The 16796-nt window shown below is 39.9% G+C and overlaps 1 protein-coding gene across 6 annotated transcripts in view; it reads right to left on the reverse strand.

Annotated features, from left to right (window-relative positions):
* Positions 1–2550: 2550 nt before the first annotated feature.
* KLHL8 (kelch like family member 8) overlaps positions 2551–16796 on the reverse strand; it is a 35533-nt gene continuing 21287 nt past the window's right edge. For all 6 annotated transcript variants that reach the window (XM_054030725.1, XM_054030722.1, XM_054030721.1 and 3 more), the window contains 7 exons: positions 16218–16404; positions 15341–15484; positions 14143–14254; positions 10810–10978; positions 9330–9489; positions 6309–6510; positions 2551–4957 (listed from right to left, as the gene is read on the reverse strand). In XM_054030725.1, coding sequence (XP_053886700.1) covers positions 4834–4957; positions 6309–6510; positions 9330–9489; positions 10810–10978; positions 14143–14254; positions 15341–15484; positions 16218–16404 — 1098 coding nt within the window. In that variant the 3' untranslated portion in view covers positions 2551–4833. The remainder of the gene's footprint in view (positions 4958–6308; positions 6511–9329; positions 9490–10809; positions 10979–14142; positions 14255–15340; positions 15485–16217; positions 16405–16796) is intronic.

The following is a 16796-nucleotide window of genomic DNA, read 5'->3' on the forward strand; positions in this document are numbered from 1 at the left end:
CTAAGACACCTACCTTAACAAGTCTGCCTCACTTTGAAATGTAAGCGCACAATGGGGATATACACAGCAGTAGTTTTCTTTAAAGGAATCTGTAATGCTTCCCCTGCAGTGATGTGGTTGTTCACTCACCATTATGAAATAAGACTTGGTTAGAATTAAAAAGGAAGGGACACTCCATACGAAACATCCAGAATTATTTTAACCTGCAACTGATTGCTATATAGAAATAATTTTGTTTTAAAAGCTTGGGGGCAGGGAGAGAGAATCCCTTGCTCCAGACTAATTCAGCTCTGTTTAGTTTTGAGTTTTCTGCTATCCTCACCTCTGGTAGATTAAGTAGAAATGCCGCAAATGTCTTCCTTAATCAAGTATGGAAGAGCTAGAATAAGGAATGAAGGGTTCTCTTATGAAACCAACAGATTTAATTGTCAATTAACTGTTTTTTTATTCTTTAAATTCAGCCACATTTGACTTTGTAATTGAACCTTCCCCAGTCACTGCAATGATCGGTAAGAAATGTGTTCCTGTATCTTTTGTGGAATCTTCTTCTATTTCCACTAAAAGCTGCCTTTATTTCCCTGCTTCCTTTCAGCAACCAGAATCAAATATGCATTTAAAATGGAAAGACATCTGTATATTTAGATAATAGTGAAGCTGCAAATAAGTAGGGCTGCTAACGGTACCAATAGCTGCCTGTTTTAATGCTTATTAAAAGCCAGAAACTAAGAGTTGGATGTAAATTGAAAAGCACCAATGCTGGTTGAACTGGTAGCAAAGTGGCTGCACTGTGCTGCAGGAAGCGCTCTGGACACCATTTCAGGGTACTCCAGCTCCTGCCACCAAGTAAGAGGCTGGATTGATGTAATGGATTTCTAAAAGCCCTAGTTTGGCTGTGGGGTAGGGGAAGGCAGACACTGCAGATGACAGCTATAAAGCTACCTACATGCTAGGGTTTGTACACCACAGTGGTAGTGCTGTAGCCCATATGCTAGGCTTTGGAGGCTGCTGTGATGTGACAGGCCCCCAGGGCTGTCATTGACACCTGTGACCTATAAAGCCACCCTTCCTCTCCAGGCCTCAATCTCCATGCTGTGATGTCACCTTTGGTGCAAAGAACACTACTTCATGTTGTACAGATACCTAATTGTTTAGGGGTGCTGCAGGCTGCACGCCATTCAGCTCTCCTTAGCCAGAAAGGGTGTGGCCCCAAAGATGCAGGCTCTAGAAGGGGGGGAAAGGCTCTAAACAACCCAATAAATACTTGCAGCTGTTAATATCTATCCCTAGGGGGAGTTCCAGTTATGCTAGGAATTAAATAGAGTAACATCTTAAAGTACAAATATATTTTATTGCAACCTCCATATATTTCAGTGTAATTACACCAGTCCATTCTGCATTTTGTCCACTGACTATCCAGACTACAATCAATTGGAAATACAAAACAGTTTTAAAACATGGCAGTGCAATACTAAAGCAGTGATTTATGTGCTTTGGGATCGCTGATAAAGCTGAAGCCTCCCTACTATGGTATTGAATATACAGAATAAACCACATAAATATTTCTTTAAGAAATATAGGATTTTCATTCCCATACTTTGCTCCAACCCCACACCCCTGTCATAGTGTCTATAGGTGTTTCAATATCTAACACTGTACAGTTTTCCTAAATTAACTGTTGCTCTTGTCAAGAAAATTCAGGATTGTGAAAACCTCTTTTGCTGAAGCTGCTCTTGAATTTTAGGCTCTCCACACGTATATCAAAGTTGTCTTTCTACAATGCAGCGTTGTATTTTTTTTTCCCATTTCTTCCCTTCACTGTTGGTTTGGTTTTCTGACAAGTCAACTGAGGTTATTTTGCCCTCTAAGAAATTCTAAGAGTATCCCTATACCTCCCTCATCAGTATTTTAATTTGATGTAGAATATCAACCAAGAGGAAATCAGTGATGAATACTTGAGGTGGCCACTACATAGGGTTACCATATTTCAGCAAGCAAAAAAGAGGACGGGAGGAGCCCCGCCCTAGCCCTGCCCCTGCCCCTCCCACTTCCTGCCCCCCCAGAACCCCCAACCCTCCCCCGTTCCTTGTCCCCTGACTGCCCCCTCCTGGGACCCCTGCCCCTAACTGCCCCCCAGGACTCCACTCCCTATCTAAGCCTCCCTGCCTCTTGTCCCCTGACTGCCCCAACCCTTATCCACGCCCCATCCAACCACTCCCCACCCCCTGACAGCCCCCCCAGAACTCCCAACCCATCTAAACCCCTCTGCTCCCTGTCCCCTGACTGCTCCGATCCCTCTCTGCACTCCTGCCCCCTGACAGCCCCCCCCAGAACTCCCAACCCATCTAAACCCCTCTGCTCCCTGTCCCCTGACTGCTCCGATCCCTCTCCTGCCCCCTGACAGCTCCCCCCCAGAACTCTCAGCCCCCCACCCCGCTCCTTGTCCCCTGACTGCCCCCTCCTGGGACCCCTGCTCCTAACTGCCCTCCAGAACCCCACCCCCTACCTGTACCCTGATTGCCCAAAACTTTCTCCACTCCCCTCCAAAAGCCCCCCCCGTTTCTTGACTGCCCCCTCCAGAACCTCCCTGCCCCTTCTCCTGCCCCCCTTACCCTGCTGCTCAGAACAGGGTGTTGGGCTCTGTGCCAGCCGGACACATGGCTGAGCTCCCCTGCACAACAAAACCCGGTCACTGGCCCGGACCGGGCTGCAGGGGAGTGCTGCCCTTGTATCAGCACAAAGTGCTCTTGCTCCCGTTTTGCTACGCTGCATGGCAGAAACCGCTCCCAGTTGCAAAAGGGGAGGGCTGCACTTTGTGCTGAGACACTTGCTCAGAATGCAGGGAGGGGGGGAGGCAGAGGTCCTCTCCAGCTGCTCCGGAGTCCAGCCCGGGACTTTCCTGCAGCCCTCCCAGCCGCTCGCTCTGCTCTGCCGGGGGAGGGGGGAAATCCCGGACATTGTGAGTGCTTTACAAATTCCCCCCGGACGCTATTTTTAGTACAAAAAGGAGGACATGTCCGGGTAAATCCGGACAAATGGTAACCCTACCACTACATTGTCAGCACTGGATAATCAAAAATACAATTCCAATAGATTAAACTACACACCAAAATGAAGCTAGGTTAACTCCCAAGGGAAGAACACTCTTTAAAATTGTTAAACATTAAGACTGAGGCAATTCAAGTTTTAATAATTCTGTCCTGTCAAGTTAAATCAAAAGGTCAGACTTACCAAAAATACATAATAAAAATAAAGTTGAATTTAAAGGCAGTTGTTTAAACCTTAACTGCAAATCAGTCAACAAAATGAAGACCGTTTGAATAGGAGCGTACCACTTCGTGCTACTGAGACAAAGGCAAGCCCCTACACAAGATGTAAAAGGTTCCTATGAACGTCTCAGTTTTACCAACAGGAACCATGTTATAAATAATGGTTGAGGTAATAACCTTGAAAAGCCTGAAAGAGGTTCCCAAACACATTTAAAGTTACAAACAAATTTTAAATAAATATTTATATACAATTATACACTAAATACAGCTAATTAAGGGCTTAAATATAGGTTCCTGGTATTTCAGTGGGGCAATAGTCTAATGACAGCACAGTTTAGGTCTATTTTTGAATTTGAATTTATCACTGCATCTGACAAACAGGAAAGACTGTTAATCCCTTGATGTATCTCATTTGTGCTGCTACTAACTTCCTTTTGTTTAAAGAGACTTTAGACTCCAACAGCTGCAATTCTTCATTTGAAGATGTGTTTCATTCTGGGTCTCAGACTAGAATATCCACAAGATAATTAAGCCTGTTTGTGTCTGAAACCATCACCTCTCTACTCTTCCTGAAAGTGGTGCTAACCTCACACCATGGCACTGGATTACTAAAACTGAACATGTAAGCCACTGAAAATTATTTAGAAAAAGGGTGGGTTTTTTTATATTGTAACTTCTTCCCCATTGTGTATTCCTGTTTCTCGGAATACAGTAATTTGTAATAAAGGACCAGTAAACTCTGCCTGTCTAAACAAAGCATTTCTATTAAAATGAGACAATTATACAGGAAGCCTCACATGTGCTTTCACTCTTAAGGAGTTTCCTATTGCAGGTGGTTCTTAATATAGGTTTCCTTGGAGGCATAAGAAAGGAAACATGTTCCAGTGGCTGAATCCCACATAAGCAGGCCAGATCTCTGGATTTTATTCTTAGCTCTGTAACAAGAGCAACTAATTTGATTTTCAGAGATGCTCAGCACCTGCTTTTCAGCCCCCTAACAGTCAGGTAATGAACGAGTTTCCTCAGGTATACAACAGGGAAATTAACCTCCAAAGGGCTGAGATGCTTTATTCCTGTCTAAAGTGCTACAGAACTGGGCTTTTTTTAAGGCTCTCTTGTATTTTATCAGAATGTACATATTAAAAACATACTCTAGCATGTATCCCAGAATCAAAGTTTTTTTTGGGGGGGTGGGGAAGTAGTTTAAGGCTCAACAATTCAAAGTGCAACTCTTTAACCACAGCCTATATTTTATTTAATTATGAATGCTCCAGAATAATGCCCCTCAAATAGAAAGTTATGGGGATATCTGCTTTTAAATAAAAACCAGCGTCCTTATTTCATGTTTATCCAGACTTTTCTAAATCAGATAAGCTTCAGAAAACTTGAATATTAGAACTCAGCTTTTTATAGTTATCACACATAAATGTCATTCAGTATTTATCTACAGCATCGGATAATAATTAAAAACCCCAGAGCAACGCTGTTGTGGTCATGTTCCTCCGTCCTCGAGTTTTATCAGGATCTTCTGAAATTCTGAAGAGTTGCTCAAGGCTCGACTCTGAATTCACATACAATCAGCCACATTGTTGGATCCCTGACCAACATCCCGGATCTCACTACTAAGACAAGAGCACACAGCTACTCCTGCTCCAGCTCTGCAGTGAGAAACTGATCCAACAAGCTCCCACCTAGAGAGAATGGTAAAGCAAGAAAGATCAGGGGGGATAAGTTAGTTATTTTCCCTTGAAAAGTTCACTCTACCCCCCAATATCTTAAAGTTGGTAAATTCTCTCTAGGAGAGATGATGCCTCCATTGTATCAATCTAAGGGGAAAGCATTAATTTGAATGTTTCACCACTTAATTTAAAACAAATCTACATTTACTCATAACTTACTTAAATTTGAAGAATTGCATCCACCTTACTCTTGAACTGTTGTACTTATAAATTATTTCCCTCTTTTCTGCACCCAACCACATTTTGAGGCCAGAGAGAGTTAGGTGTTAGCTCCTTATTGAAAATAAAGTCTCTCAGGCAGGGAGAAGTAATGAAACTATACCAATAAACTGATTGGATTAATCCAATTTTGCCTTACACTAATGATCTTATTTATAGTACTCTTAATAGAGAAGCCTTCCTTTGCCTCAGTGAGGAGATGGGAGGTATGAACTTGTAAGTGAGAAAAAAGCCAACGGTATAGGGGGAAACATCTTCATATCAAGAAAAATGAAGTATGTACTCTGAAATTTACCCCCAAAAAACAAGAGCAGTTCAGTAGTGCCCTTCCTACTTATTCAAGGTGATAAAAAATTCCATCTGTTTATACGGAAGATGGCAGCCTCCATGAAGATCAGAGCCATCCATGGCCATAAATTTTCATAAAACCATGTCAAACTTTTTTGAAGTAATAGTTTTGTCTAACTATGATCACTAAGGTCATTGGTCAAATCAGACTAATGAAAGGTTGCAAAAGAGTTACCTTTTCATTGACATATGGCTTAACCAACAACTGCTAACACCATGGGAGAGACTGAAGGCTAGGCCTAAAGTACCAATTTGTGGCGTTCAAGATTATGGTCTCCTTTCGAGTAGAGACTAATCTGAAATCACTAAATACATTATAATTAGAACCTCAATCTAGATTTGAACTTCGTTTCTGGAGAAAACCGAATTCTTTATACCCATTAATCTAACTAGATTAAGTATTTTTTGTTGGCTGTATGAACTTAGTCCATACAAGACAGCACTTTTAAAAATACACTTTTAGGTAATTTGACACGTCTAGCATTTGCATTAAATACCCTTCAGTTGTCACGGAGTAAAACTGTTCAGTTACCTGTTGAGGACAGGAAATTAACTCATGTGCTCAATCATGATAGTTTACTTTACAAGATATAAAAAACCTGCATTATTTCTGGCTACCCACTATCTGGAGTAGCATATTTAGATAATGGAGAAAAATTATTCAAATAACGTTCACAGTTTAAGGGCCACAGTGATTCTATACTCATGTATACTGTATACATGAAGCCATCATTACCTGTTCATAATTGGATCAAAGGCTTCCACTGTGTTCAGGTATGCATTGCCATTATGACCACCCACTGCGAAAATTTTACCCATTAACGTTGCTATGCCAACTCCACCCCTGGGGGTTGTAAGTTCTGCTACATACTCCCACTTGTTATTGCGAGGATCAAACCTTTCAACAGAGCTCAATGGAGAGTTGTCATCAAAGCCACCTACAAAGAAAGACATTGTTAGTAGGGAGATTTTTAGTAATGCTGGAGTCCAGTATTCAGATTGCATAATATTTAATTGGTTGGCTGTACAATGGCCACCTGACGTTAAGTACTAAAAATCAATCAATATTTAGGTAGCAGTGTGTGGCTTAAGTTTTCAGAGGTGTAAAAGGAATTGGCAGCTGCTTTAATTTTAGGCCCTTACATTAGTGATCATAAGACCACCTCTTGCTGTTTTTATACTTCTCCCCAAAGACTGTTGAGAGTCCTTGTGCTTGTTTCCTCAGCACATGCATATAGTAATTCTCAGAATAAAATGGGGCTAGACTTACTCTTGATGAGAATATTTCCTATTCTATAAAGAATACCAATATGAACAATGAAAATGAGGAAGCAGTGAACAAGCACATTGGCTTTTCTAGAGACAAAGGAAGAAAAGAGTGCACCCACTCACAGAAGAGTGCATTAAAATACTAATACATGTAAGTACTTAATAACCAAATGGAAAACCTGAAGAGTTAAATGTCACTATGCAATGAAACTAAACCATAAGGGAATCCCAACAGCACCTGCTGTAATTACCCAGAGATTCTCTTAAAGGATTCATTAAGGCCAGAGACTCATCTCTATGCACTACAAATTTCACCATGTTATTTTGGTTAATCCATACCAGACTTAGGGCTGGTCTACACTGGGGGGGGGGAGGGAAATCGATCTAAGATACACAACTTCAGCTACGTGAGTAGGGTAGCTGAAGTTGAAGTATCTTAGATCGATTTATCTCGGGTCCTCATGGCGTGGGATGATGGCCGCGACTCCCCCCTCGACTCCGCTACCGCCTCTCGCTCTGGTGGAGTTCCAGAGTTGACAGGGAGCGCATTCAGGGATCGATTTATGGCGTCTAGACGAGATGCGATAGATTACTACCTGCCAATCCGGCGGGTAGTGAAGATGTACCCTTACTGAGCCTTCTGGATGTTTTGGTTTCTCCAACTGTACATTTACATGTATACAGTCTTGTAGTGATGCCTGTCCTTTCTACTTAAGGAATGTTCTGACTGTGTTTTTTTTTTTTTTTTTTGCAGACTATGCAAGCTAGTCAACATTTCATAACATGCCAGAAAAAAAAAATTTCAGTAAGTGCTGCAATCTGCTTTAGATCCATGTAGATGATAGCACTGTCAACTAACTGAAAGCAGTCATGAAGCTGTACCCCATATGCATCTCTGAACATCAGTACTGAATTACTCAGCTGGGTTTCTTCCATAGTTGTATTGCTTCTATAAGTGCTACTGCAACTTTAAAACTACACCACATACCCTTTTCTACCATCTTCCTACCTAACTTCTAAATAGTAAACACTATAAAGGTGTGGCTTTCCAAAAAAAAAAAAAAAAGGGGGGGGAGGGGGGGAGAATCCTACATTTTAAAGAGAAGGCTATATTAAGAATCTGTTAGCAAGGTCATTTTTAAAATCTCACTGACAAAGTTAAAGATTAAAACGCGAGTCAGTTAAGATTATGTAAAATTTCATTTAGTTGGTGATTCCGTGATTCATATTGCAATTCTATGGTATGTCTGCACAATTAAACAAACAAATTAAGTATAGTTTGTGAAACGGTAAAGAAAAGTTATAAAAAGTCTATAAATCTAAAGAAGCTATTAAACTCAGGCACACAGTAGACAAATGAAAAGGTGTGTGATATACTATGATCTACTTCTATATTTTCTAAAGAGTAGATGTAAAAATCACTGCAATGAATCTGGTATTAAAATCACACCACAGTCTTAAATGAAAGCTTCACTTTTAAATTTCCAGGAAACCCAGTGAGCACACATTCTGTAACTGCGCATGGTATATTGTGAAATGCACAGAAAATTGCACATTTCATCTCTACCACTGGGAAGCACTGACTAGCTTTAATGAATTGTCAAGGGGCTTAGAGCACTGGATAAACATTGTGTGTCTGAACTGAAAAAATTAAATAGGACAATTTAGATTTGTTTAATGCTCAAAGGCCACCTAGTCTCAGACTCCAGCTGCCCCAGATCCAACTAATAAATCATACATACCTTAATTGCAGTAGAATAAATCTAACCCCCATGGAACTTATTCCTATCACACTTCCACTTCAATTCTCCATCCTGAGACTTTCCCCCGCCCCTGCCTATTTATAAATGCTGGTGGAGAGGAATAAGCATTGCAGTATGCGCTGACTGACAAAAGATTGAGACTTTCACCTGAAAGCTGCCAGCCCTTGGAGAGGGTATCTTGCCAGCAGCCAAAAGAATCTCATTTATAGCAATGTATCAGGGGGTAGCCGTGTTAGTCTGTATCTACAAAAACAACAAAGTGTCTGGTGGCACCTTAAAGACTAACAGATTTATTTGGGCATAAGCTTTCGTGAGTAAAAACCTCTCTTCTTCGGCATCCGAAGAAGTGAGGTTTTTACTCACGAAAGCTTATGCCCAAATAAATCTGTTAGTCTTTAAGGTGCCACCAGACTCTTTGTTGTATTTATAGCAATAGCATTCCAGCCTCTGCTGACCTGAGTTAAGGCAAGGGATTAGAGATGGAGCCAGAATAAGGACAAAGCAGGTCAATTTTTTGGTCTACCAAGAGGCATGAGTATCTTTTTTTTTTTTTTACACTTCTCCTGGAAGGTGCTTAAGAAGTTTATAAAATACTTAGATTTTTAACTTTTTATACATTATAACAGCATTTTTTATGTGGAAACTTCTGCAGTCTCAGGCACAATCCATATTTTTATAGGACAAAGTGTCTCTTCTATCAGTTAGGAAGAAACACTCCTACTCACCTACAACGTATAAGCAGCCATGGAGTTCACTAACTCCATTGCCTGCTCTTCGTTGACCCATCTCTTTCATTTCTATCCACTTATCCAGATGGGGGTCATATCTCTCTACACTGGAGAGAGAGGCTACACCGTCATTGCCACCAACAGCATACACATAGTTCTGAAAGAAGATTGAGCAGAGACATTTCATGCATAGAGCTAGCCTTTCATATGAAAAGTCAATAGTATTTTTGTAGTAAAATTCAATATCACACTGCATCACCCAGCTCCTTCTCGGTGATTTTTTTTTTTTTCTTCAAATGAGCAGTGATTGTTTAGGAATATACACTGATCCTAGAATGGCTGTCCATCCCAAGGATCACATATTTGTACCATACAGAATGCTTGTATTACAATCATGACCAAGAAGTTAAAAATACAGCCCAGTAAATTTATTTCACAATTTACCTCTCTGCTATTTTTCTGTAAACAACCCCCCTGGAAGAGATTTATTTTCCCCCATGGGCAAACAGTGACTGATTTAGCATTGTTTTTTTTTTTAAAAAAACAAACATTTGAATATGAGGGATATCTGAAGTATTACATGGACTTTGAAAACAGTAGGAAAAAAAGTTACATTTTAGCACTACTACCAAGTGTCACATTGTATCATTCATTTAGTGTTACATTTTGCCTACCTAAATCCATCTGCTTTCTTAACTGGAAGTAGTATTTATTTCCTGTCTTCAACTGTTGCTATGTACTGTTAATAAAGATGCCATATTGCAGGCTAAATTTCACTGGTAAGTGAAATTATTTCAGTATTTATATAAGTGTGAAGTGCTTTGGAACAGTTACAAAACTGTAGTGGACCTGCTTTTTCCAATGCTTTGCACGTTGTGTAGTCATTTATGTCGGTGTAAAATGCTACCTGCGGCCGAGTGAGTGAAGAAATCCTATTTGGTAGACTATTACAACCATTATGCAGCAAAGATGGAAGTGAGTGGTGAATCAGGCACAATATGTTAACACAGCAGCCATGACAAATCTGACTCTTAAAATGATATCCATAACCTTGTCTTTTCTGTTACATATGTTACGTTTTGGCCATAATTGAAGGGTTGTTGTGGGAGTGCCAATCTACTGATCACAGGATCAGTACAGTACTTATTTGAATATTATAAGTGGCCAGTGCCTCAATTTTAAGGATTTGAAAGAATCCCCTGCACTAGTACAGTGCCTCCTCGTGCCAAGCCAAGGCATTGTATCAATACTGACTTAGAAGGAAGGGGGGGGAGGGATAGCTCAGTGGTTTGAGCATTGGCCTGCTAAACCCAGGGTTGTGAGTTCAATCCTTGAGGGGGCCACTTGGGGATCTGGGGCAAAATCAGTACTTGGTCCTGCTAGTGAAGGCAGGGGGCTGGACTCGATGACCTTTCAAGGTCCCTTCCAGTTCTAGGAGATGGGATATCTCCATTATTATTATAAATTATTAACTTACCACAAGGGCCACGGAGCCAACTCCTCCTCTGGGAGTATTCATTGACGCTACTCCACTCCATTGATCAGATTCAATGTCATATCTCTCCACATCACTGAAGCAAGTGTTGTCATCTAACCCTCCTATGGCATAAATGGGTCCACCAACGGAGGCTAGAGCAATTCCTCTCCTAATAAAATCAAAGCATCAGCACTTGAGTATATCCTTGAAGGTACTAGGCAAAGACAGACCAAGTGCAATTTTCTCTGACTGGCAACTGTTTCAAAATATTTGAAATAAGTGTAATGCAAACCAAAAGGGAAATGAAGGAACTTAAAGTTCTTTGATCAATAACTGTAGCAAGTTGACTACTGGTGCAATAGCAGCTTCATAAGTAAACTTGTTCACTTTCAGAGGGGGTACCTACCCTAAGGTGCCGAACCTGCCTCAGGATCACCTAGAACAGAGCCCTGCCCTCATCCAGAGTCCCACTACAAGTAAGTTAGTGTTATTTTAACTAGAAAAGCTAGCTGATCTTAATTTATGGCAGGCAGCTACCTTTTCAGCTACAATCTAATCACACAATCCAAAAACCTATGTTGGAACTAAGGCAATATTTAGGATTTAATCCCCTGCAATGTAAAGCAAATGTATTGTTTAAAAAAAGGCAATGGGATTCTATGAACAGAAGAGTTTGTGCTACCAGTGCGTGTATAACTGCATGAATCATAGGTTAGCTGTTGCTGTGGTGTAGTTGTAGAGTGCTTCAGCACTATTCCTCACTTTTTTCAGTTACTTTCTTATGAAGTAGATCAAATCCAAAAAGGTTAGTTCTTGAATTACAGTTTCTGCCCTTGGCTTTTAAATCATGATTAGTCTGACAACTACATTTTTACATGTAGAACAGTTACCTATGAAAGCTAACTGATCTATTTAAAACCACCATCTTGCTTTAAAATTCAAAGTTGTTGCCACACATGAGTACAGAAAGCAGATTTGGAATTTCTAGTTACAAATAAACATCCATGCACTGCCACTTATGGGGAAATGGAGATTTTTTTGTTCAATTGTGAGGTAAAAAGTGACTAAAAAAAATGTTTAGAGTCATATACTCTTTCCTGTTTTACTCCCTGGAAGCAGAGACTGCTGTAGGTCCCCAGCAGGTGCAAGTAAGAGAAGGCAGGATGCCTCAATCTGGACCAGTGCTGAGAATCGGGATATTAACCAGTTCCCTGCCAACCCCCTTTCTCTGCTGCACTGAGTGGAACAGAGAACCTGATCCATTCTCTGGAGAGGTGGATGAAACTAATCAAACCACTGACAGAATTTGACAGTCACTTTTTTTTTTAGTAAGTGGCTAAAGTGGACAGATAAGTATGTAAATTAAATGTGATCAACCTTAGCACTGATCTAAAGTCTAAGTGAGAGTTCTTGATGTATACAGATTAGTTATGCACAAAGTAATTGATCTTAAATTGGCTAAAGAGATGGTAGACAGTGGTTACCCTTAAACTTACCCGGTAGGATAATATCTTGGATAATGAAACTTTATCTTTGTACTTATTTGTATACAGTAGCACCCACAATACACTAGACACTGTGTACACAACACAGGAAGACAGTCCCTTCCCTGAAGAGGCAATATACAAATTTTAAAAAAATTTATAGTGCAAGTATTTGCACTATTCTAGGGATTTCCTATAGTAAATATAGAGGAACTTAGTATAGTAGACAATCCAACTGACCGGCAACAGTTCTTCACTATGTGGATAGTCAGTAATACAAAAATTGATTGGTTAGCTAACAGGATTATTTTAGACCAGTACTTCTTGCATTTTGAAAGATTCTCCTGGTTTGAGAGATTCCCTATATTAAAATGAGAAATACCACTGGAACTGACAGTACCTCAAGACAGAAGAAAATGATTATTTTTCCCCCCACAAAGGAAGGTCCTGTGATCTTGCAACTGCTTCTCCAGGTTGCAGCACAGAGCTAAGACACAGTACAGTAACCACTGTGCTTCACAGGAGGTGCCACAAAAGCTTATCTGAGCCTTAACAGTATTTTCTGTTACCTACCAGAGAAGCAAGTTGATGACCCAGCTTCTTGGTTCTTTCGAAGTGGCTTTGTGCTTTACAGGTTAAGTCACAGTAGCTGAATGTTTCAGGACTCAGACATGCCCCAGTACTTCACTCCACCCATTAAGTGTAAGGTTCTTATAGAAGTCTTAAATTTTTTTTTAGAAAAATATTTTCTTTAGACTGCAACAGGTTATGGAGGTTTAAAGTAAAAATATAGGTGGTGGTTTTTAATAGAGAGATACAGTAAGAAGAAAAACAGAAACCTCAGTTAAAGCAGTTTAAAAAATCGTCACAAAAATAAGTGTAAAATAGCAGTTTTATATCTAATTAAGCTTGTGGCTTCTGCATGGCTCTCTCAAAAAGCAATATGCACTTTTAGATTCCTACTCCAGAACATTTAGTGATTTTTATCCACAGTTAACTCAGAAAACCAAAAGAAGTATGCTGAGGAAGTGAAAGTAAGCTAGTCACAACTATCAGGGAGAGGTTTATCTGAAAAAGAAATTACTAAATATTTTATCTTTATGCACAGTTTATTTGCAATCTGCTTTTTGGGTAGTATGTCTGATATTTCCTTTGATCCAATGTTACAACTACTAAGTAATTAGGGAAATCCAATCTGCTTTTTATTAAATTTACAAACAATACAGTACTTGGAAGCTGACGTAAAGGAACATTATACATTTTACATTGCCAGTAATGCTCTAATGTGCATATGAGATTAATTTCATTACACACTAAGGCACACTTTATTTTTGCCTGTCTGCACTTTAAAGTGTTAAACTATTCCAGTAGGAATATACAAATAAGTGTTTGGGGTTTTTTGTTTTTTTTTGGAGAGTTGGGGGGCAAATAGCATTATGAATACTCCACAACACAACCCTGCATTGAAATCTTGGTATACTGTTATATAGGACATAATCAATACAGAATGTGTATGCAAGTAATGATCAAAGGTATCTTTTCTATAGCTAGCAAAAGATACAAATTGGCAATAATCTCAAACAAGAATTTTGTCAATTTCAAACCCATGCCCAAGCAAAAGAAAATAGGCAGCAGCTGACTGCAAGAGCAACCAACCTGCATTCGTAAACCCAGAACAACGTAAGAACTGTCTGAGTCCCCCAACTGAGCTGAGCCTGACTATTTCAACCCTAAGAATTTTTTTTTAAATGGTATGCACAAAGGGGCGGATAAAAACCTAGACCGCAATAACTACTGGATTATTTTCTAAAATAATTATTTGCTCCCTTTTTGTTTAAGGGAGATTTACCTCTTGGTGTTCATTGATGCTTTCATCATCCACTTATTAGTGACAGGATCAAACATTTCCATGCTGCCTAAATGTTCATTTCCATCATGCCCACCTACTGCATAGACTTTACCTGAAGAAAAGAGAAACATTTTGATTTAATAGTTGGTAGGCAACACTTTGGTTTCCAGATACACAAGATTACCACAAACAGTGGGAAATATACAGGCACAACCTTCTTTCCAAAATAGCAGCACACTTTTCAATTGCAAGAATAAGATTTGAAGGTTAAGAATCTGTCATAAGAATACACACAGACTAAGTCAGAGATTTGCATTAACAGCTTTTGTTATAGGACATTTTAACATCTTAATCTGAGGTCTTCCCTTTTCATATTAAAAACAACGTGCCACAAGCTGGCTGAATTTTTCAGCCTCTAGACAAAATACTTTAAACAAAGTACACCTCTACCCCGATATAAAGCGACCCGATATAACACCGTAAAGCAGCGCTTCGGGGGGGGGGGCAGGGCTGCACACTCCGCCAGATCAAAGCAAGTTCAATATAACGCGGTTTCACCTATAACGCGTTAAAATTTTCTGGCTCCCGAGGACAGTGTTATATCGGGGTAGAGGTGTTTAATATTTGGAAGCACAAAGGAATGTATGCTATCTGAAAAACTGTTTTCCATTGGTTCTGTTGCAGGAATGTAACATATGGGGGGGGGGGGGGGGGGGGGAGAAAGGAATTCAACAGTTGTGGGTTCTCAGCAGCTCTGGAAACTTGGCTCTAAGTATCAAGTTGAGCACTCCTGAGTTACCAAAACTAATGGCAGTCTTGGAAAATTATGAGCTACTTGATTTGCCCAAATGCAAGGAAGTCAGTTTCAGAACTCAAGAAAACTGGCTTGCAGTTATGTGCTTCTCTGAGAAAAAAGAAAAATGAAACCATACACTACTATAAGTAATGAGCCACAGGCTGTGGACAGTGAGCAGTGGTCTCACTGCAACAAATGTGTTCTTAGATTGGTGCTATAACACCCCAGGAATGTTTTCAGACCTGAAAAATAGCTCTTTAGTAAACTGAAACACATCAAGTAATGTAGCTAGGATATGGGACAGGCTTTTCTTATTGTTTAGTATGGGGGGTAAAATAACTGACACTTAAGTTACTGCAAAAGAAGAAAATGACATTAGTACAAGGTTATGTTGTTACTAACCTCCCACAGAGATTACACCCACGTGTCTTCTCCTGCTGTTCATTTCAGGACCAAAGAACCAGTTGTTTTTGTTTATAGAATAGCATTCAATGCTGCGAAATGGGTCACCTGATCCACCTCGACCACCAACACAAAATAGCACACCTAAAGGAGAAGATATAAAGAGTAAATATTGGTCTCTGAATGATCAGCCAACAAAACATGGGCAATATTTTTTTTACTGAGAATGGATTAGCATTACAAAATTAACTGAAGACAAGCACTTTTTTCTCCTTCTTGGGTCACATTCAGTACTACTACACTTCTGCATTTGTGGCAATGACCTCACCTTTCATCTGGCAAGAACCATGCAATTTTAGCATGCAAAATGTGACTGTCAATGTTATTGCACAGACTGCTAATCACAGTCTCCAAAAAACATAATGGGACTTTAGTTATTATGTGACTGGGTAGATAACCATATTTCTTCTATTACATCTAATTGGATTTCTGTATCAGAATTTGCAGTCTAATCTGCATAACTCAGAGCACTTTGTAAAAGGCAACTCACTGCTTTGGAGTCAATTAATTGTTCAAAAGGAGCAATATGTTTTTCCTTCCCCAGGAAGTAAACTTTATAGGGCTTGAGTATCTTTGGTTTCCTGTACAGTTCCTAGCACATTAATATACTTTCTGCAAGCCTTGCCTTGAATATTTAATCTAGTTAAACTAGTATTTTAAGCTAATTTAAGTAAAATTGGTGCTAAAAGCTATGCACTGCACCTACATACTTCTTCTTGAAACATTAATTAGATCAATTTACTCTGCACTACCTCTCCCTACACAGATCCTCAACACACTTCCTCAGCACAGGAAAATCAGATGCTCATTTAATTACCAGCAGTCTCATTCCTTGGTGTTGTGCGGATGGAATACTCGAAGTCTGGCACTGCGCTGCTGCTCAGGTGAAGGTGGTAGTTTCTTGCTTCATCCAGTAAATCTCTACATTTTAGATTCTGCTTGATGATCTCTTCTTTTGCCACAACGCCCATAAGGAAACAAATGGGCAACAAAGGCAGCCGTACCTGATGGGAATATACACAGTTCAGCTACTCTGATGTTGAGCCCTAGATCCAATGACTAATACGGCAGTCAGGAGTATAGTTGTGTAACTTTTAAGTTAAAAAAAAAAAAAGCACAACACACTTCAGTGAAAGGAGTAATAAAAGTCCATTCAAATATAACTTTGTTCTCCCCAGAAAGAATAAAGGAACACTTCTTTCAGACCTTGTTTACACCTGCAGGGTATGTGTAGCTATATGCAGCCATGAAAAGCAGGCTGCGTCCACACTTGTGGTTTGTAGTGACACACAGCAAAGGAGGCTGCTGAAGCCTTTCCCCGCTGCAATGAAAGGGTATGTCTACACTGCAAAAAGACCTGCAACAGCAAGTCTCAGAGCTTGCGTCAACTGACTTG

Source organism: Malaclemys terrapin, chromosome 5, assembly GCF_027887155.1.
Source record: "Malaclemys terrapin pileata isolate rMalTer1 chromosome 5, rMalTer1.hap1, whole genome shotgun sequence".
Lineage (NCBI taxonomy): Eukaryota > Metazoa > Chordata > Testudines > Emydidae > Malaclemys > Malaclemys terrapin.